The 22,500-nt window shown below is 39.0% G+C and overlaps 1 protein-coding gene across 2 annotated transcripts in view; it reads left to right on the top strand.

Moving 5' to 3' along the window:
• LOC137617197 (cadherin EGF LAG seven-pass G-type receptor 2-like) overlaps positions 1 to 22,500 on the top strand; it is a 581,094-nt gene that overhangs the window by 292,132 nt on the left and 266,462 nt on the right. For both annotated transcript variants that reach the window (XM_068347094.1, XM_068347095.1), the window contains exons 8-9: positions 11,106 to 11,269; positions 16,518 to 16,655. In XM_068347094.1, the coding sequence (XP_068203195.1) occupies positions 11,106 to 11,269; positions 16,518 to 16,655 (302 nt within the window). The remainder of the gene's footprint in view (positions 1 to 11,105; positions 11,270 to 16,517; positions 16,656 to 22,500) is intronic.

The following is a 22,500-nucleotide window of genomic DNA, read 5'->3' as shown; positions in this document are numbered from 1 at the left end:
CAATGCTCCTGCCCATCCTCCAGCCATTGAAGAGTACATAGCGGAGGAATACAAGTTCATTAAGGTGAAGTTCCTACCCCCCAACACCACTCCAATACTCCAGCCCATGGACCAGCAAGTGATCTCAAATTTTAAAAAACTTTATACCAAAGCTATGTTCCAGCGCTGCTTTGAAGTAACAGAGGGCACCAACCTTACCCTCAGAGAGTTTTGGAAGGATCACTACTCCATCTACAACTGCCTGACTTTAATTGATAAAGCCTGGCAAGGAGTCACCAGGAGAACCCTCAATTCCGCCTGGAAGAAACTGTGGCCCGACGCCGTTGCAGAACGGGATTTCGAGGGGTTCGAACCCAACCAGGAGGAAGCAGTTGACGAGGATATTGTGTCCTTGGGCAAGGCAATGGGGCTGGAGGTGGACACGGATGACATCGACGACCTCCTGCAGGAGCATAAGGAGCAGCTGACCACCGAGGAGCTGAAGGACCTGCACGAGCAGCAGCAAAGAGAGGTAATAGAGGAAATCTCATCTGAGGAGGAGGGGAGGCACTGCAAAATCACTGTCTTCGAGTGAGATAAAAGATTTTTTAAAGAAGTGGGAAGACGTGAAAAATTTTCTTGAGGAAAATGTCCCGAATAAGGCTGAAACAGACCGTGCAATAAATTTATTAGTCGATAATGGGGTGGGTCACTTCTATAAAATTTTAAAGAACAGACAAAAGCAGGTGTCTATTGAAAAATATCTTGTGAAGGGGGAGAAAAGAACTGTGAAAGACGACGACCAAGAGTCTCGCAAACGCAAAACCAGTGATAGTGAACGCCATTCTCGCGAGAGAACTCCAGTCAACGTTCCTGAAGTTCTCATGGAGGGAGATTCTCCCTCCAAGCAGTAACCCCCTCCTCCTCCTTCCCCTCCTCTCGTCTCCATCAAGCCAGCAGCGACACTCCTCTAAGGTAAAGTTCAGGTTTACTGTGCATGCATATCCATATTTTCATCATTAAATGACTGCAATATTTTAATAATTTTGTGTAGAGTACAGTAGAGTACTGTATGTGTAAGGAAAAATTTGTGAAAATTGGTTTTTGTAGATGGGTTGAACTAATTATTTCGATTTTATAACATTCTTATGGGGAAATTCGTTTCGCGATACGAATTTTTCTGTTTACGAGTTCGTATTAGGAACGAATTAAATTCGTAAACCGAGGTTCTACTGTATATATATATACAGTATATATATATATATATATATATATATATATATATATATATATATATATATATATATATATATATATATATAGATTTATATATGATGTTGTGACGGCGCCGAGTAAGGCTGTGAACTCTAAGGCAGGTTGGAAACGACTGAGTTATATTATTGTAGAACATTCTCCTTATATACAAAACCTCAAGGCAACAGGACATAACAAGTTCACAAGACAGACAATATTACAGAAGAAAAACCAGACATGAGTTTTCATGTTCGTTTTAGTGCGAGGGAAGAGCGAAGATACAAGCATAATATATACAAAAGGAATTATGTACAATTGTGTGAAACACGGTTGGTACATGGCTCCCCCCTTAAAAATGACATACTGTACATGTTAAATAGGGCGCCCTGATCTAGAGAGGCGAACTGTAGGCGGGTCATCAAGCAGAAGATAAGCAGGTTTTAGACGATCAATGGAGACCCAGTCTTCTTTGCCCCGAATGTTTAGGAGGAATGCTTTCGGACTGCGTCGGATCACAAGGAAAGGGCCCGTGTAAGGGGTCAGTGGTGGCTTGCTGGTGTCGTTGCGCAGGAAGACGTGCGTTGCAGAGTGCAAGTCCGTTGGTATGTGATGCTTCGCTGGGGGCTTGTAAGTCTGGCGGCACGGAGTAAATTTTCCCACGACGTGACGTATGCGCTGGAGATCGTCGGAGGAGGTTATAGAAGGAAAAAATTCGGCAGGGACGACCAACAGATCGCTATACACCATTTCAGCTGCCGAGACGTCGAGGGCATCTTTAGGAGTGGTCCTTAGTCCAAGGAGGACCCAGGGAAGCTGAGTAAACCAGTTGCAATCCTTGCAGCGGGACATCAAAGCTGCTTTGAGGGTGTGATGAAAACGTTCAACCATTCCATTGGCAGCGGGGTTGTAGGCCGTTGTCTGATGTAGGGTGATGCCCAGGAGATTCGCTAATGACGTCCACAATTGAGAGGTGAAGGTGGTTCCCCTGTCAGAAGTAATATGCTCAGGGATACCGAATCTTGAAATCCATCCAGAGAGTAAGGCAGATGTACATGAGGCGGACGTTGCAGTTTCCATGGGAATGGCTTCAGGCCAACGAGTGGAGCGGTCGATGACGGTAAACAGGTAACGATGTCCTTGTGATGTGGGTAGGGGGCCTACAACGTCGACGTGAATGTGTGCGAAACGACGCTGAGGTTGAGGAAAGGTGCCCACTCCTGAATCCGTGTGTCGATGTACTTTGGAAGTTTGGCAAGAAGTACAGGCGCGGACCCAATCCTTAGCATCCTTAGAAATGCCGTGCCAAATGAACTTTGCCTTCAGCAGCTGTGCAGTAGAACGGCACGAGGGATGTGAAAGGCCGTGGATGAAATCAAACACCTGTCGGCGCATGGGAGCTGGAATCCAAGGTCGCGGTCTACCAGTACTGACGTCACAGAGGAGGGTGGTGATGGAGTCTTCGAGGGGAAAATCTTCCCAACGGAGGGACGTGCAGGATGTCCTACAAGCTTGATACTCTGGATCCTGTCGTTGGGCTTCAGCCAGGGCGTTGTAATCCAATCCCCGTTGAACGGCAGCCAACGTGTTTCTTGACAAGGCATCGGCAACGGGATTCATTTTCCCAGGGACGTATTGGAGGGTGCAATTGTATTCAGCCACGGCGGAGAGATATCGGCGTTGACGGGCGGACCAGGCGTCAGACTGTCGAGTGAAGGTGTGCACCAGAGGCATGTGGTCTGTGCGAATGACAAAGGGCATACCTTCTAAGAAATGGCGAAAGTGACGGACAGCCAAGTGCACCGCCAGCAATTCTCGATCGAAGGTAGAATAACCCGATTCTGCCTTGGACAGTTTTCTGCTGAAGAAGGCCAATTTGCGGGGCGAGCCTTTGACCACTTGCTCGAGTACTGCACCAATAGCGACGTCGCTGGCATCGGTGGAGAGAAGGAGAGGGGCGTGTGGGATAGGAAAAGTGAGAGGCGCAGCAGTTGATAGGGCCTTCTTTGCATTGCAGAAGGCTGCTTCTTGAAGGGGACCCCACTTCAGGTCCTTTGGCTTGCCCTTGAGGGAGGCGTAGAGGGGAGCAAGAGTGGCGGCAATGGCTGGCAGAAAACGGTGATAATAGTTGATCATGCCCAAGAATTCCTGCAGAGCTTTGACGGTCGAGGGCGCGGGGAAATTCTGAACGGCTGCTACCTTCTCAGCGAGGGGATGGACTCCTTCAGGAGTGATACGGTGCCCTAAGAACGACACTTCGTTGGCGCCAAAGGTACACTTGTCGTACCGGACTACAAGGCCGTTTTGTTGCAGGCGGTCGAGCACGATGCGCAGGTGACGGAGGTGTTCCTCTTTTGAGGAGGAGAACACAAGTATGTCGTCCACATAACATACACAGAAAGGGAGGTCCCCTAAGATGCCATCCATGAGACGTTGAAACGTTGCCCCAGCATTACGAAGGCCAAAACAGGAGTAATTGAAGGTGTATGTGCCAAACGGAGTGGTGATTGCAGTCTTGGGGATGTCTTCTGGGTTCATAGGCACCTGATAATACCCCTTCAGGAGGTCGAGGGTAGAGAAAACCTTCGCTTTGTGCAGGTAGGAGGTTACATCGGCAATGTTTGGGAGGGGGTAGTGATCCGGTTCTGTTTGCATGTTCAGGCGCCTGTAATCCCCGCATGGACGGAGGGAGCCGTCTTTCTTCAGAACGATGTGTAAGGGTGACGACCATGGGCTGGAGGCCTTTTGGCAAAGGCCCATTTTCTCCATTCCGGCGAACGTCTGTTTGGCGGCTGCCAATCGTTCCGGTGCCAGACGTTTGAATTTTGCGAAGACTGGGGGTCCCGTCGTCTTGATATGGTGATAAATACCGTGCTTGGCAGGAACCGTGGGCGTTTGGCGAAGTTCTGGACGGAAAACTTCCGGGTACGACGTGAGGAGGTGGGCGTAGGCATCCGTGGGTGCGCTGATGTGGAGAGCGAGGTTAGAGGGGGCGGGTTGAAGAGGTGTCGACAAGTACGAGTCTGCGTTGACCAATCGTCGGTGGGCGACATCGACCAGAAGGTGGAAATGAGAGAGGAAATCCGCACCGAGGATTGGCATTGTGACGTCAGCAACGAGAAACTTCCAATTGAATTTACCTTTTCCGAACGATAATGTGAGGTTCTCGTAACCGTAGGTGGGTATCGCAGATCCGTTGGCAGCTACCAAGCGGACGTCGGCAGATGTAGACAGACTACGTTGTGCCTTGAAGAGTTTCCTTGGCAAAAGAGAACGACAAGCACCCGTGTCTACCAAAAATCGCACGCCCGTTCCTGCATACTGTAAAAAGAAAAGATTAGAAACAGGGGAGGCCACCGCCACAAGCGATGGCCTACTTACACGTTTTTTGGCCACTGACAATCTTTGGCACATTTCTTCGCGGTTGCCCCGAATCTGAAGTGGTAGTAGCAAAACTGCGGCGGATGGGAGGTAGTAAGTGGCTGTAGAAGTCGTTCGTTGGGGCGCGAGCGATTGGTGGGTGGTGGGCGGCTTTGTCGCCACTTCGGCATGTCACGGGGTAGGCGTGTATGTCCTACGGCATTCATGTCAGTTTCGGTTGACGTTGAATAGGCATCCTCGTCGTCAGGGGTGGAGGCGTTGATGGAGGTCTTGAAGTGGCTGTCCATAAGGGCGTCGGCTTTGGTCATCAAGTCCTTTATGGGTAAACTATCGACATCGGGTATGGCAGCGCGTTCAGGTTCAGGTAAACGGCGTATCCAAAGGGCACGGAGTAGGTTCACCTCACGAGGAGAGCCGTCTGCGGCAGGTTGAAGGCGAGCGATACTGGTCATTTCCCTGAGGGCAAGCGAAGCCCTTTGGTCCCCCAACGGTTGTTGCGAGAGCTGAAAAAGCTTTGCTATACGGGCGGCTGGCAACGGCGAGTACTGCTGCAGAAGGTATGTTTTGAGGGCGTCATACGCTATTGGGGTGCCTCCTTGTTCACAAAGCCAGTCGGATATTTCTGGGAAGGTGTCCTCGGGTATCGCCGCGAGAACATAATCCGCTTTGGTGGTTGAGCGAGTTACGCCCCTGATACGAAAGTGGACTTCAGCGCGTTGAAACCAAGCAAACGCTTCTCTGCTGGTGAACGGTGAAAGTTTCAATGGGGCGGCCGCGGCGCCAACTGCTGTAGTAAAGTCCGTCTCCGTCATAGTACCAACGATGGAGGGGCGAGGGAGGTGGGGGTGGAAGGCAGTGGGAGCGAGTCGACTTCCGGGGTCACCAATGTGACGGCGCCGAGTAAGGCTGTGAACTCAAAGGCAGGTTGGAAACGACTGAGTTATATTATTGTAGAACATTCTCCTTATATAAAAAACCTCAAGGCAACAGGACATAACAAGTTCACAAGACAGACAATATTACAGAAGAAAAACCAGACATGAATTTTCATGTTCGTTTTAGTGCGAGGGAAGAGCGAAGATACAAGCATAATATATACAAAAGGAATTATGTACAATTGTGTGAAACACGGTTGGTACAATGTATATAATATATGTAATATATTATATATTATATATATATATATATATATATATATATATATATATATAAACACAGAAAGGCACTGAGCTTTAGGTAAAAATTTATTTATTGAAATCAATATGCATTTATAACCACCAAAAATACATATATAATATTTCCTTTTATCAAGCATATTACTCAAAAAAATAGTTAAGTTGCCCTGAGAACATTATCCCAGAAAATTAAACCGAAGAATTTAATGAATGAGGAATTGTCTTTAGGAAAGTTTATTTATTATTACTATCATTAGAGTGGACAAGTTTGTTTGTCCAATAGCCCTTGATTGTGGTCAGGAAGTTTGTATGATTGGCATTGATTTTAGTGCTGCCTTTGACTGTGTATCACGAGTCCCTTGTCTTAAAACTTAAGCAGTTGGGAGTAGGTGGGTCTTTCTTGCCATCCCTATTGATTTTTAGAGTCATGTATTACAAAGAGTTGCTGTTGATGGGCATCATAGTAAGTATAGGAATGTGAAATCTGGTGTTCCTCAGGGTAGAGATTTTGTTAAAATTAGTGTATGTTGGGACATGCAGTTAAACCCTTAACAAAGTTAAAAGGTTGATTGTGAATAGGTTGAGGACAGTGACTACTCAACATCCAGAACTCAGCATTGATAATGTTTCTTTAATAACATTTACTTTCGAGAACACATTCGTCTGTTTCTTCTTCAATTGCAAAAAAAAAAAAAAAAAAAAATGGCTTATTGAGTTGGTGATCAGTCTATTCTAAAGAAGTTATTTTAATTCTTTTATTTTGGGTATTTCTCTCCTTTCTGGTCTTTAGCTGCTGAATCTCATCTTAAATTGTTGGACAAGAACTTGCAGCCTACTAAATTTCTTATTCCTGATCTAGATATTAATTTCTGGCACCCTCTGAGGCCTTTGTTCTGCACTGGAATAGTTAAGGTTGATGATATATATATATAAATATATATATATATATATATATCTATATATATAGATATATATATATATATATATATATATACAGTATATATATATATATATATATATATATATATATATATATATATATATATATATATACTGTATATATATAATATATATATATTATATATATACTGTATATATATATATATATATATATATATATATATATACATATATATATACATACATACAGCTGGTCTTCTTGAAAATAGAATATTTTATTCACCTATTATATTTGTGTATTCAAGAGGTGTATAGCTGGCTCGTAATGTGAGTTTCACTCACGTAGGATTAAGTTATGTACGTAAATTACATAAGACTTTTGTCATTCCTTAAGTTGTATTTTCATTTAGTTTCATATATGTAAATTTTCATTTTTTTTAACAATTAAATTTTCATTTTTTTTAACAATTAAATTTTCATTTCATGTAGTTTTGTTACGAAGTCCTATGTAACTTGTTAAAAGGTATGCTGTATGACACACACGTTAGGGACTGCATCATGTTTCCACATGGTTGGAAGAGACATGAAAGTTCTTGACTAAAAATTATTCTTTTTTTTTAATATTATGAGAGGAAGTGGGCGGAGTTAGCCGAGAGAGGGTTGCCTTGCAAGCAACATTAGTACCCCTTCAAATTACTAAGTTGGCAACCTTACGCCAATAGAGCCATGCCCCCACGCGATGAAAATGATTTTCTAGAAATTTATAGAGTGAATTAAATTAAAATATATAGGACCTAGCAATGCATAGGAAGCAGAAGAGATCCAGCCTGACACCCCCCTAAGATTTGTGCTTCCGCCAGCCTCTATTCAGCCACTACGGGCTTAATGTCTCCTCTCAAAACTTGCATAGTGTATCCTCTCAAACGTTAATAGTAATATCTTTCCAACATATACCTTGTATAGTGTTGAATCAAACATTGGTGATATTATTGTATGCCTAAGTTAAGAGTGTAGTGTGTTAATGTAAGTACATTTTATAATACTGTATAATATTTGTAACAGGCCCTGTGAGATTTTTGTGAAAGTGTTAAAGTGTCATTTATTCATTTATTTTCAAAATTAAATATATTTATAAAATTAATTTCTAATGAAATAAGTGTTTGTATCATTTTCTGAAGTGTTTTGTCATGTCTCAGGTCTAGTTCAGATTTAAATTTCGAATAATTTATTATTGGTGTTAGTTCTTTTGAATTGTTGTTATTTTTATAGAATATTTTTTTTTTGTAAAAATGTATACCATTTCAATCACCAATATTTTTTTCAGTACTTTGCTTGCATCCCATGACTAAGAACTGTAGTAAGAGGTTGATTTTAGAATAGTTCACATAAAGTAATCACCCAGCTTTGGTTTGAGTGTAACATAAAGAGACGTTGGGATATTCAGTGTTCATATTTTTTACTGTCTTTGAGTTGCGTAATATTCACAGAACTTGAGGTAATTTCTTGTGTGTATCAGATTTATGTAAAATAAATGGGTGAGTTTTCGAGCTCAGGAATTTATGTAATTCGCTATTCGTAATAATATGTACATAGAAAATATATTATTTGTATATGTTTATTTATATTTCACTATAAAATCAAAAGAAAGCTTGAAGAATTAAAGACCTGGTACCAAACATTTTCCTGTATTACACAGTTTTTTTTTTGTACCCCTGAAGAAGTAAAAGTAGTGTACCAACCGTGTGTCACACAATTGTACATAATTCCTTTTGTATATATTATGCTTGTATCTGCGCTCTTCCCTCGCACTAAAAAGAACCTGAATGATCATGTCTCCGGCTTTGCTCTGTAACATTGTCTGTCTCTCGAACATGTTATGTCCTGTTGCCTTGAGGTTTTGTATATAAAGGAGAGTGTCCCTTAATAAATTAACTCAGTTGGTTGCATCTTGCCTTTGAGTCACAACCCTTCTCCCTTGTTCGTCACATTGGTGACCCCCGGAGTGACTCGCTCCTCCCACCTCCTCATCCCCCCTACACCTCTCACCGTTACTATGACGCCGTCAACGCATACCTTCTGCAACAGTACTCGCCGTCGCCAGCCACCCGTATAGCAACGACTTCTACAGCCACTCACTTCCGCTAATCGGCGCAGTTTTTACTACTACCTCTCCAGATTCAGGGCACCTATTTAACATGTTCAGTATGTCATTTTTAGAGGGGGAGCCATGTACCAACCGTGTGTCACACAATTGTACATAATTCCTTTTGTATATATTATGCTTGTATCTGCGCTCTTCCCTCGCACTAAAAAGAACCTGAATGATCATGTCTCCGGTTTTGCTCTGTAACATTGTCTGTCTCTCGAACATGTTATGTCCTGTTGCCTTGAGGTTTTGTATATAAAGTTAATTTATTAAGGGACACTCTCCTTTATATACAAAACCTCAAGGCAACAGGACATAACATGTTCGAGAGACAGACAATGTTACAGAGCAAAACCGGAGACATGATCATTCAGGTTCTTTTTAGTGCGAGGGAAGAGCGCAGATACAAGCATAATATATACAAAAGAAATTATGTACAATTTTGTGACACATGGTTGGTACAGTAGTATAGTACATGAAAATGTCTTGTAGGTATCTGGTCTTTCATTCCTTAGGCTTTCGTGTGATTTTTATACTTGATTAATGGTCATATAACTGATGTTATTAATATTTGTATATATATATATATATATATATATATATATATATATATATATATATATATATATATATGTATATTTATATAAATATATATATACATATATATATATGTATATATATATATATATATATATTATATTTCTACATATATAGATTTCTCATTCCCCCCTCTGTAATCTTCGACAAGGAAATTGTTTGTATACTTTAAACTCAGACCTCAAAATGATTTACAATGAAAAAGGGTAGACATGCTTTTCAAGATTTAACATTTTTGTATTCCCCAATTAATTTATTGATACTATTAATCATCATCTTTATTGTACACTTTTTTTTTCAGGTTTTGATAGAATCTGCACTTTTCTGGGTATGATAAACTCGAAATGGTGGTTATCTTAGATAATTTTGTTGCAAAGTTTGAGAGAGCGACGGTATGGCCATTGTTTGTAGGTATGGATTTCATGGAGTAAGTGAGATTAGTGAGTTAATAGTATAAATACTAGTGCAAAAATGCTTATTTATTGTAAATACATGGTTTCCAGAGAATAATAATTGAGAAAAATAAAACAATCCTTAACATCTATACTAGATTTTCTTTAAAGCAAATTAGAAGGACAGGTAATTGCAATGGTGGAATGATTAGTGGCTAGAGGTGTCTAATTAATATTTGGTTGAAGAATAGGTTGAGATATGTGAAAATCATGTTGGAGAAAATTAAGTGAAAATTGGCATTTAAATTTAGTGACTTGAAAAGGAATATTTGAGCCAAGGATCATGATATAAAGAATTTAACATAGTGTATAAATTATAAGATGTGTTCATGGGGTAAGCATGGAGAGTATATGAGCACAGGGGATGGGGTGAAGGAATAAAATCAATAAGGATATGAGATATGAAGAAAGACAAATATATCTTGAATTGCAATTGCAAGACAGATGCAAAGAGTATATACTCTTACATACTGTTTAGGAGACTGAGAAATAGTTTGTCTTGAATGTAAATTTAAGTAATTAGAGGTAGATAGATGAGAGAGAGCCAAATAATGGAGTCCCATTCTTAAAAAGAGTATGGCAGAGGAAAAACTGTTCCAGGATATAGAGGAGGAAATAAGATGTATACGAGCATAGTGTTACTTGTTATATGGTAGGACTTGAAAACAAATGGGAGACAAATTCATATGGAAGAACAGCGTAGGATTGGACGTTGAAAAGAGTGTATGAATGAAGTGGTTTTTTTTTTTTATAAAACAAATATGTCAGAAATTTACGTATAGGTAGAAAAATGTAGTAAATGGCATACATATTCCTGGAGAGGCATATGAACAGTATTGAAGATTATGTAAAGAATAAGTTGGAGGGTAAGAGTAATGTTTTGTGATTAATAATATGTTAATATTGGCGGTGTGATGCTAGAAGCCAGAGAGAAGAAATTAGATGTAGCGTCAAAATTGTTAGATAAACATTAGTATTGAGGCGAGTTTTGCAATAGTGGCAGAGATTGAAGGGGTTTTTGAGGATGTTTCAATTTAAATGTAAATATGAGTAGTGTTATGTTGGTAAATATACCCAAGAAAGCAGACCAATGAATGTTAAAATAGATGGTGGAAGACTGGAAAGAAGAATTGTATGATTTATTTCAAACCAAAGTCAATTATATTATTTTGTGCATATTTCCTGTCTCATGGAGCTTTGAAATAATCATAGGAAAATCAACAGGTAATGATGATGATTTTTTTATCATCAATGGAGATGATGGCAAGGTAACATTGAAAAGGGAAATTGACTATGAAACTGATCCAACCTTCTTCACTCTCACTGTGACTGCCCAGGAGTACACAAAGGATGGTCAAATTGCACCTGATCCCAGTAAAGATGAAACGGTAAGGAAGATTTTTGGAGCTCACAGAGAATAACAGATATTAAGATAATATGCATACTTGTTTTATGTAATTATGTATCGTATCATGGTAAATATATACTGTGGAATAGTAAGCAAAAATCTGGGTGGTATTTTTTAAAATTTTATCTCTGATGAAGAAAGGAAGACATTACAGTACTACATAGAGGACAGTGACTGCAAAATATCAAACTTATGCAACACAAACTAACCTTCATATTTTTAAAATACTTAAATTGTGTAAATCCTACAGTCCATTAGTGAATGCAGTCATCGTACAAAGATAATCAATGCCCTCATATGTCAAGCCAACACTCTAGCTCATTCATTGGACTCTCAGTCTGAAAGAGATCTAAGTTATAGTACTGGTGAACACAAATACATTACACAGTCATTATGTTCCTAACCAGGACTGACAATTACACAAAAGAAACTTTTCACAAAAATTATTCCTTGGAAAATTGACACGTGCACATATCCTCAACATCCACTTTCCATGGATACTTTCGTATTCCTTGGGTACCCAAGACAGTGGAAGACCATCATACAGAGGCTATGGCATTACCTAAGACTAGAGAACTTTGGTTTGATTTTGGAGTGTCCTTCTCCTAGAAGAGCTGCTTACCATAGCTAAAGAGTCTCTTCTACCCTTACCAAGAGGAAAGTAGCCACTGAACTGTACAGTGCAGTAGTTAAACCCTTTGAGCAAAGAAAATTTGTTTTGTAATTTGTGTTGTCAGGTGTATGAGGACAGAGGAGAATCTGTAAAGAATAGGATAGACTATTCGATGTATATATAGGCAAAGGGAAAGTGAACCGTAACCAGAGTGAAGGATCCAATGTAGTACTATCTGGTCAGTCAAATAACCTCATAACTCTCTAGCGGTAGTATCTCAATGGATGGCTGGTGCCCTGGACAACCTACTACATATTCTAGAAGTTTTATTCCAGCTGTGACCAAGTTGTGGAATGATCTTCCTAATCAGGTAGTTGAATCGGTAGAACTCCAAAAGTTCAAACATGCAGCAAATATTTTATGTTTAGCAGGCTGACACAAGTCTTTTGATAGTTTATAAATGAAATATCTGTTTTGGTGTTGTTACTGTTTTTATAATGTTTCATTTTAATAGTTCATTATTTCTCAGATTGTTTATTTATTTCCTTATTTCCTTTCCTCACTGGGCTATTTTTCCCTGTTGGAGTCCTTGGGCTTATAGCATCTTGATTATCCAACTAGGTTTGTAGCTTAGCTAATAATAATAATGATGATGATGATGATGATGCAAACTTTACACATTGAAGTTGAAATGTCCATAATCATTTTGAAGGTTTCTATTTTTATTATTATTATTATTATTATTATTATTATTATTATTATTATTATTATTATCATCAATGGGATTCATTTCTCAAATCCTTTGCATCCTCTATGTCCTTACCACGGACGACAAATAGTAATAGCTAAATTTATGAAAATGTGAATATTAGTAAGCGACTTGACTAAATAGGCGATGGTCTGTTGATTCAGTACAAGGATCTCAACATTAGCATCTTGATTTCTCGTGAATGTGATGTGATGATAATTTTCATTTGCTTGTTGAACATGGAGAAATGTCTCTTTTTGTAGACTGAAGAACAAACCCAACTCACTTTTAATTCATTTCCTTTCTAAAGTGAGTTTTTTTTCACAAACTCCTATCAAGAGTAAGGGAATTCCAGCAGATTGATATTACTTGATGAGAAATGTTATAAGTTAACTTCTTCCAAGTCATTAAAAAGAAATATTTGTGCAACAGATTTGTTATTCTATCCTGCACAGTTTCCGTAGTAGGATTTATTCATCTCTTTTAAGTTCTTGCGAAACATTGAATGTTATTGACCAAATTATTTGCCTGTGATAAAAGATATCGTTCTCTCTACCAAACCTTTGTATTTTGTGATATCTGTTTCTCTGTTTGGTGGAATGCTATGCTATCCAAAATAAGGTACTTGCTTTGACTGCACTGCTTCCTCTTCAAAAGGAAGCTAGGCTTGTCCTTGTTCATAAGTTCAGACTGTTAAGAGTTCATTTGTAAGGCTTTATTCTCTAACACTATCTAACATAAAAATTAGGGTGAAACCTATATGTTTGCTTTACTTCAATTTTAGATTTTTTAAATTGTTGAATTACTTTTGTGTGAACTTCTAAATGAGACATGAAAACTGACTTGGCTACTCTCTCTCTCTCTCTCTCTCTCTCTCTCTCTCTCTCTCTCTCTCTCTCTCTCTCTCTCTCTCTCTCTCTAAGTAGAGTAATAAGTCTTATTCTAAAAATACAAATGCAACTTCTGATTTAATGGCTAACCTAATACCCAGCTGAAATTTAATAGAAGAAGTCACGATGAGTGAGATTTATGGAAAAAAATTTACAGAAAAAGTTACTATTTGAAGTCATTAACAGATTTCTGTTTTCTTACTATCATGCAATTAGGCCATTAAACATAACAGCAGCTCTGATTCGCCTTGGAACCTTACGATACCAAAGGAACGATTTAGACAGCTTGATAAAGAAAACTTTAATTGATATTGCCAATAAGTTTTATGAATAAAGAGGATACATGAATAACAAGCAATTACTGCAAAACACCACTTCAGACTCAAGGATCAATGATGTTAGTTTCTAATTCTCACTAACATGTTGTAAACTTTTACAAAGAACACTTTGTACTGATAAGGCAGTCTTTCATCATAGTTGCTATGCAAATTCAAATAAGACCAATTGCAACATGCCCAAGATCGTTATGTTCATGCATTAGCTACTGGCCGCCTCACTGCCAAGAAACACAAACAAAAAAGAGGAACTAAAATTGGTGAATCAGACACATCAACATTTTAACTCTTCAGCAACATTCATGAGGTCCTGTACATGTCCAGTGGCTAAGGAACAACATTTTTTTTTTTTCTCAGAAAGATGACAATGAGCAGTTCTATCAAGTGAGGACAGTTAACACTGGGAATCTCTTAAAGAAGTTGTTGAAAGATCCAATAATTTAAAAATGAAAACCAGACTGAATACGTATATTCCACCGGGGGATACACATTCAACTGAAACATGGAGACTCATTTTCTGCTGAAGGTGACAAGCTGTGCAATGTGGTCACTCATGCCTTCATCCCTTATGAGTATGTACATGTGCTTTTAATACAGATGTGACTAGTCAAAAGCTGTATGAAGACTCTGTCATTGTAAATCAATGAAAATGTCAGAAGGAATACAACATGTTCATATCTGCAAATAAGAAGACCTTAGTAAAACTCCAAGACAAGTGTGGATCTAAAAGAGACCAAGGGCATGATGGCATACTGTTGGTCTTGGCCTAGTCCAAAAGACATCAACTAGAAGGAGACCATTAGGGACCATGAAGTCAAGAGCCCTTTTGCTTTAAATGATACAAACAGCTGTCCCTGGACAAATCAAAGTTGATCCATCTCCTCAAGTTGGCAACAGCAGAAACTTCACTGGAAGATCACCAGCAAAATGGGATGGACACCACACTAGGTGCCCCAGGTTGTAAGATAGCCCTGGTAGATGGAATGGTCCTACAGATGGCCAAGCAACCAGCAACTGCAGTGACAGACAAGAGATCTAAGTGAATGCTTCACCTACGGGCTGAGGTCTCTCACACAAGATCATAATAAATTCTTTAAAGTTTGCTACCAGGGATTAAATAACGCAAGGAGGAACACCTATACAATATCTAGTCAGAGGAGGCACAAACTTGAAACACATCCCATTGAGTTGGTTCTTTTCACATAACAAAACAGTGGCTGACCTGACCAACTATTTTGTTGTAAATACTCCAGATTACAATAGTAAATCACATGAACTGATCGTCACCTCTTCAGGGCATACCAGATGTAACGAAAACTTTCTATTCTAGGACAACAATCATGAAGAAGCAAAGATACTGTTGATCTACCAAGCTGTCCTAGTATCACAGTGAAAACCATAACCACAGATGGTTTCTTCTACCCAGACACAGATTTCCTATTGTTAGTCATAGCAGACTATGAAAAGCTGAAGAACGCATCCATTTCCAGTCAATATGGAGAGCCATATGAGCAGAAAGATGAAAGGCCTTGCAAGCTATCCATGCATTCACTGGCACTGATAACACTAGATGATTCTCTAGTATAGGCAAAGCAACTTGGCAGCAATTCTACATTCATATAGAAAGAGATGTATTCAGTTTTCTGCAGATGCTTTCAACAGAGGGAGAAGTGACTGAAACTATATTAGCTACTCTAGCTAGCTTTGTCTGTGTAGCTGACGCCCCTAAAGGGATCTGCATCAAGGCCATCTCCAAACTGTAAAGGCATCTGTTCTGCAAGCATTTGGTATAAAGTCACAAGCTACTTCCAACCATTGGAATTCTGAGACATGTCCCGAGAGTTCATATTCAAGCCAGAGTGTAAGGACAGGCCAACATTGCTGAGCAAAATCATCAGTTAGATCCCCTGCAGAATAGCTACTACAAGGAGTCTGATGACAAATTGAAACCACCCATGAAAGAAAACCCTCCAGCACCAGAAGGCATCATTGAAATGGTTATTTGCCTTTGTAAAACAGTATGTTCCTTGCCAGGTGTTCTTGCTGAACAAAGAACTCATCTTTCACCAAATTCTTAGCCAGTGAGGCAGTGAGTGTCAGAATAAGGACATAGGCTACCAGGCAATGATTTAACTGTTGATAACAATGATGGGGATGATATGTAAAGACTCCTTATTGCCTGAAAGATTAAACCCATTTTTTTTCATGGACATATTGGTTCTTGATAGACATTTACTTAGTAGAACGTTCATATCTGATCATTCTGTAAAAAGGAATATTTCAGTCAAATAAGGTTCTGGTTGAATCTAGCTTTTTCATTGTATGACATTGGGTTCCCTGACCCAGTAAATGGTGGTTAGTTATCAAAATCATAGTTCTAGGTTATTTAGAAGCTAAGATATTCACGAAACCCATCTTTTCTTACAGCAGCCATTTTGTAAAATCCAAGATGGTGGCTATATGAATATCAGGGCAAATGGAAACATTGTTTTTCTATTTCCTTATGCCATAGTTTCCAAAAATTTTTAGTTTTGATACTTTATACCAAAACCTGTTGACATTGAATAATACTTGTTTTCACTAGAAAGTTTGTTGAAATTTCTTATTCTTGTTTCTTGTAATTTTTGTATTTTCCTTTGCAGATTACCAATATAAACATTGAGGATAAGAATGACAATTCACCTACTTTTAACAGTGATGAGTATAGCACAATAATGGGTGAAGCTTATGACAAGCCAGTTCTAATAGACTTGGATATGTTTATTGATGACCCTGACTCAGTAAGTATTTTATTATCTTTTTCAGTCATAATTAGGTGTACACTTTCATTATATTTTTCAGGTTTTAGGTTTTACATTATCTTCTGTCAATCCATAGTGTCACTGCAAAGAGAAAGCCCATCACCAACTATGTAGGAGTATGTTACGATCTTAAAATCGCCACAGGTTCTTTTAATAAGTAAAATAAATGTCAACAACATCCTTTAAAACATGGGAAATGAATATAAAAAGAAACACACGAAAAAAGCACACAACGTTTATTCACAAACTTACAAAGAAAACTAATGTTGCTTCTTTGGTTCCTTTAACTGACAAATCGAATCAATCAAAACACCAACAGAAAAGGGGAACAGTCAGTAAGGTAGAAATACTTAAGTAATAGTTTTCTGCGGCTGCTGAGATGATACTGGTACATAGACTTCAGGCTTAAGAACATTGCAGAGGGGCGGCTGAAGTTCAAATGAAACTGGCATGAGGACCGGATTCGAAGACGTCAAAGGAAGGGTGGCATCAAAAAGGGACATCAGAGGTCTTCTTCCAAGAATTCGATGATACTGTTGAATTAAGGCAGGCGCAGGCAGTGTTGGCTACCTTTTGTCACAACCAGGGAGGGCTGGCTGCTTCAATTTGTCTCTTCTTCTCGGCCATAGCAGGATTTTGGAGATAGGCTTTTGTTGTCTGAAGGGAAGGTTAGAATCTGGCTCTATCAGACTTTGGTCTTCTCTGTTTCTTATCTCATTAGGTCTTGGATCTCTTCTGCTTCGGACATAGTTCCTCTCTTGTCTTATGTCCTATCCTATCTCTCTTGGACAATCTCTTCTTGAAGTTTATATACCCATGTATGGGCAGAGTTAATTACAGTAGGAAGTGGTCATCTCCATAGAAGGCTTTCTTTTTAACAATTCTGCATATCTAATGGCTTTCTCAAAAATGCCCACTTTGATCACGCCATGGAAGCTTCTAGAAGGAATTTCTGATGCAATCTGGACCACGTGTTAAGTCGTAACATATATCCTAAACAAGGATTTTCCTCAGGCTCGCTTTCTCAAAATATGCTGACTCCACTAATTAAGACGATGACATCTTGGTCAAAACAGGACAGTTCCCTTATCACGGCAGGTGCCATCGGCGAGACTTGGTTTACTTCCAAAATGCTGACGACAGTGAAGTGATGACAGGTTTGCCCAAAACGGGCTGTAGTCGAATCTCGTCTCGCCTCGCTGCTCACACTTTGGGAATAGATATTTTTGTCCTTTAAGACATCTTCTTTAAAAGTATTATGTCTACCCATGACAGAGTATTTCACCATGGTTGAAAGATATTGAAAATGTCTCATGTAGTAAAAGACATACTGATTTGCTTGTCTTCTGGGAGCCTTTTTATCATTATTTCCTGTTGAATATTAAGCTCTTAAGTATATCCTGTGACATGCAGTTTTGTATTACCTTTCCTAATTATATCCACTTCCGGATACAAATGAAACAATCTTTTGTTATCTAGTATATTTTACCCAAATGCTGTATGCTTGTGTGTATCCTTTTTCAGCATATCTAATGATACATTTAACATGTTGCCTATGTTTTGGCATTGTGGAATTAATATCACACCAAAAAAGATTGATTTATCTATAAATTGGTAAAGATTTTACCCATTCATACATGTATGCTTGTGTGTATATATTTGTATGTGTGCACCGTATAATAACTTCAATACTGATTGAGGCTCTAATGGCCTAAGAATGTTTTTCAGTTCCCATTTTATCAAAATGTCAAACTTTACGTTGTATTCCCATATCTCTATCTATAATTATTAGAACTGGCATGGTGTCCTCAACAGAAACTTTGGCGATGATGCTTCATTTCATTTTACTTGGTAAATAGTCTGGGTAGTTATGTAATCTTGCGTGAAAGGGCTGTGCAAATTGATTATATTGTTTATATTGCTTCATTGGGACCCCAAATATCCAAAAATATGAGGTTCAAATTTTTTGACCCCTTTATGGGGCTGTGAAAAGTCCCTACCGGACCAAAATTTCGGCAAAAATCAATTTTCACCTACAGAGGTAGTTTATAGCTCATTTTGTTCGTAATAATGTCCTGATTACACTAAATTATCATATAATTAATTTAATGACAGTATTAATCACCTATAGAGCAATAAATGGGCTGAAAATGGGCTAAAATAGCCCAAAAGAGCTAGATATAACCTAAAATCATTATTATATGAATTTTGATGTTACTAATGCTGGAAAGGTTGTGTCAATTGATTCTATCGTTGCTATTGCTTCATCAGGACCGCAATCATTCAAAAATAGGGGGTTTCCAATTTTTTGACCTAGCAATTCCCATTTTCCGGGAACTTAAAAAAGCCACCGTGGACCATATTTTCGACAATAATCAATTTTCACCTACATGGTGTTTGATAGCTCACTTCATTCTAATTGGTGTCCTTGTGGAATTTTTTTTATTTTCTACCTCATAACTACATCATTTATCAATCTTGGATCTTGAAATAGCCTGAAATAACTTATAATTGCCTCATTGAATGTCGCTCACACCAATGTAGATATATTTTTCTGAGTATAGAAAAAAGTTATTATTCACTTGAAAATGAAATTAGTTAATATCAATATTTTATCACATGTATTATAAAATATTTAGTTAATTTAAAACCTATGTTAAAGGAAACATACTCCAATATCGAGGAGGTAATCCATTCTCTGCATGTATGGAACTGAAGTCCATTGCTTCATCAGCTGTCATTCCAAATGATGCTAAGATTGACGTACTGTAGTTTGCTCTTAAAGGAAACAAGTGTTTGCTTGATTTTATCAATGAGAGACTTCTAGAGAACTCTATAGGAAGCGTGTGGAACAACCCTTCAACGATTGAACCTGAAGACTTGGACAAAATTTATACCAAAAGTGATCATCTCACTGGGTGACACCATTGTAAAACTAAGAGAGGAGCGGCAATTGGTCAGTCAATTTCTTGTCATTCTTGGGTGCCGACCTGGGATTGTTCCTAAATTAGACTATAGTATAGGGTCTATGAAATGTCAGTGGTGGTAAGGTCTCTCTGCACAAATGATGGGAGTTTATATCTCCCGAATGACAAAGCTTCACTTATGAACCTGATCAGTGCCATTCAAGGGCCTATCAACAAACCTGAGGAAATAGCCACTGTACAATCTCAACCTCAAAAAGCTATGGTATTTGACATGGTGGTAGTACCACAGTCCATGAAGAAAACAGCTAGTATGAAATTTCTAGCTGATTTCCTGCATGCTGTCAGCCAGAGACTTGAAAACATGACTGCAGGCTGTGTTGAAATGAGATGGCTGTTTGATGAGTATACTGATGACGAAAAATCATTGTCATTGAAGTCAAATACTCGGAAGATGAGAGCTTAAAGTACAAAAGCCAAATCTTTTACTCCTCATCTAAAATCAAAACTAGTCATGTTAATAGCATAGCTCCTAGCTGCCTCAAAAACTAAGACGGTGCTTGTACCTCTTGTGGCTAAGTACATACAAGATTCCTTCAAAGATAAACCAATAAATGTGATTGTAGCATATGAGCACAAAATAGTTGGAGCTAACTTATCTGAAATACATGGTCATGAAGAAGCAGGTGTCCTGATTCCCAATCAAGTTCTTGCAATTGCTGCATATGAGGAACCACATGATATTGTAGTCATATCTCCAGACACAGATGTTTACACTCTGCTCATGGATCTAGTAGCTGAGAACTACCTCCCACCCAGGCACACACTTATGATGTCTAAATGAACCAAACGAGGACAACCTGCTATTGATATTGTACAGAATGTTGCTCGCTTAGGAAAGAAAAAATCTCAAGCTCTTATTTGTAGAAGAAGCCACTCGAGTTGTACGGTTCCTTCACTCCCTCGGATTTCAGATCAACTTCAAGAAAACAAGACTGGCCCCAGCTCAAGACTTCCAGTGGTTGGGGATTCGTTGGAACCTCAAGTCTCACTCCCTATCTATTCCTCCCTCCAAGAGAAAGGAAATAGCGAAGTCAGTCAGGTTCCTGATCAAGTCGGGGATGATCACCAGGCGACGCCAAGAGAGGGTTCGAGGATCTTTACAATTCGTCTCGGTAACGAACCCTGTCCTCAAAGTACGACTCAAGGATGCAAGCAGAGTTTGGAAAAGGAGAGCCTACAAAGCTCTTTGCGACCATCAGAAGAAGACTGCGGTATTACTGCGCAAGCAACTTCGACCGTGGTCCACTGCCAAAAGTCTTTCACAGACGGTACCGTTGCTCTTTCCTCCTCCAGTAGTGACACTTCATACGGGTGCCTCGATGGATGGTTGAGGGGGTCATACCCCACTCAAGAAAGTGCAAGGCCGTTGGTCTAAGAAATTTCAACATTTCCACATCAATATCCTGGAGGCCATGGCAGTCTTCTTGTCCCTCAAGAAATTACCCTTGAAGGAGAACATTCATATCCGTCTAGTCCTCGACAGCAAGGTGATAGTCCATTGCATCAACATACATAGGTCAAGGTCTCCCCAAATAAACCACGTAATGATAGCCTTCTTTACGTTGGCTCAGAAGAAAGGTTGGCACCTGTCAGCATCCTACCTTCAGGGAGTAAGAAATGTGATGGTGGATTCCCTCTCTCAGACAAAACTTCTAGAAACGGAGTGGTCTCTTGACGAAAAATCATTCTGTTTCATGCAGGATCAAGTCCCTGGACTTCAAATGGATCTGTTTGCGATGAATCTCAAAAAGAAACTTCCCTGTTATGTAGCACCGAATGTGGATCAAGCAGCAGTGGGAATGGACGCGATGTCCCTGGATTGGAATCGTTGGACAAAGATTTACCTGTTCCCACCGTTCAACCTCCTCATGAAGGTTCTGGACAAGCTTCAATCTTTCAAAAGGACGGTGGCTCTGGTGGCTCCTCTGGCCAAAGGGCAACTGGTTTCCCATGGTCACATAATTGAGCACCCGTCTGTGGCCAAAAAGCAACTGGTATCCCATGGTCACGGAATTGAACCCCAAGTGAGTGCCGTTGCCAACCCGATTCTGTCCCAGGAGGTACAGCGGAAGATTATGAAATTGTATCTCGCAGACCTTTTTATCAATTTTGATTTCAATAAGTAATAAAGCTGGGGAACTGTTGAATCATATCTTAATGAAGCTTTGTAAAATTTGATTTAAGAGGTATTTTTATCTATATGGCAAGAGAAGCTTACTACTGTTATTCCTTTATGGAATCTAATAAAGACTTTTTTCACTTGTAACATAGTTCGTTCTTACAGCGTTGAATGTCTTTCCTTCAGTCAAGTGGCTGTTGTTTTTAATCTTCAGCATGAGAATTTCTTATGTGGACCTATTGTTGCCAAGAGTTGCTTAACACTGTATTCTCATTGGCATTTTTATTATTTTATCATTCTGCTATTAATGTTTTTGGCAGTGTTTTGTTAGTTCTTTCATTGAAATAAAAATAATTATATTCTTTCCGTTGTATAAAATAGCCAAACTTCACCTAAAGTGTTGGTAGTATAAAGCATCTAAGCTTTTTATATAAAAATATTTGAAGATTGCAAATAGTTTCATGCAGAAAAGAGAGCTTTCTTTGTATACAAGTGCTGATGGAAAGTAAGTGGATTATATTTTCTTATTATAAACACATGCAATTAATTACTTTACTTTTCATAAACTATCAGTCACCATCTGAAAGATAAAAGAATCTTTTAAACTTTTTGGCAGTTGCTTCTAATAGTGAACTGGTAGAAAGGTTTTGACGGGTTATGTCATACAACATTGCATTTGAATGAGCTATATTACATAAATAGTTACCTAATTAATTTC

This window comes from Palaemon carinicauda, chromosome 23, assembly GCF_036898095.1.
Source record: "Palaemon carinicauda isolate YSFRI2023 chromosome 23, ASM3689809v2, whole genome shotgun sequence".
In the NCBI taxonomy this organism is placed as follows: domain Eukaryota; kingdom Metazoa; phylum Arthropoda; class Malacostraca; order Decapoda; family Palaemonidae; genus Palaemon; species Palaemon carinicauda.
Note: the sequence above shows the minus strand (reverse complement) of the source record. Positions and strands in the feature narration are given on the sequence as shown.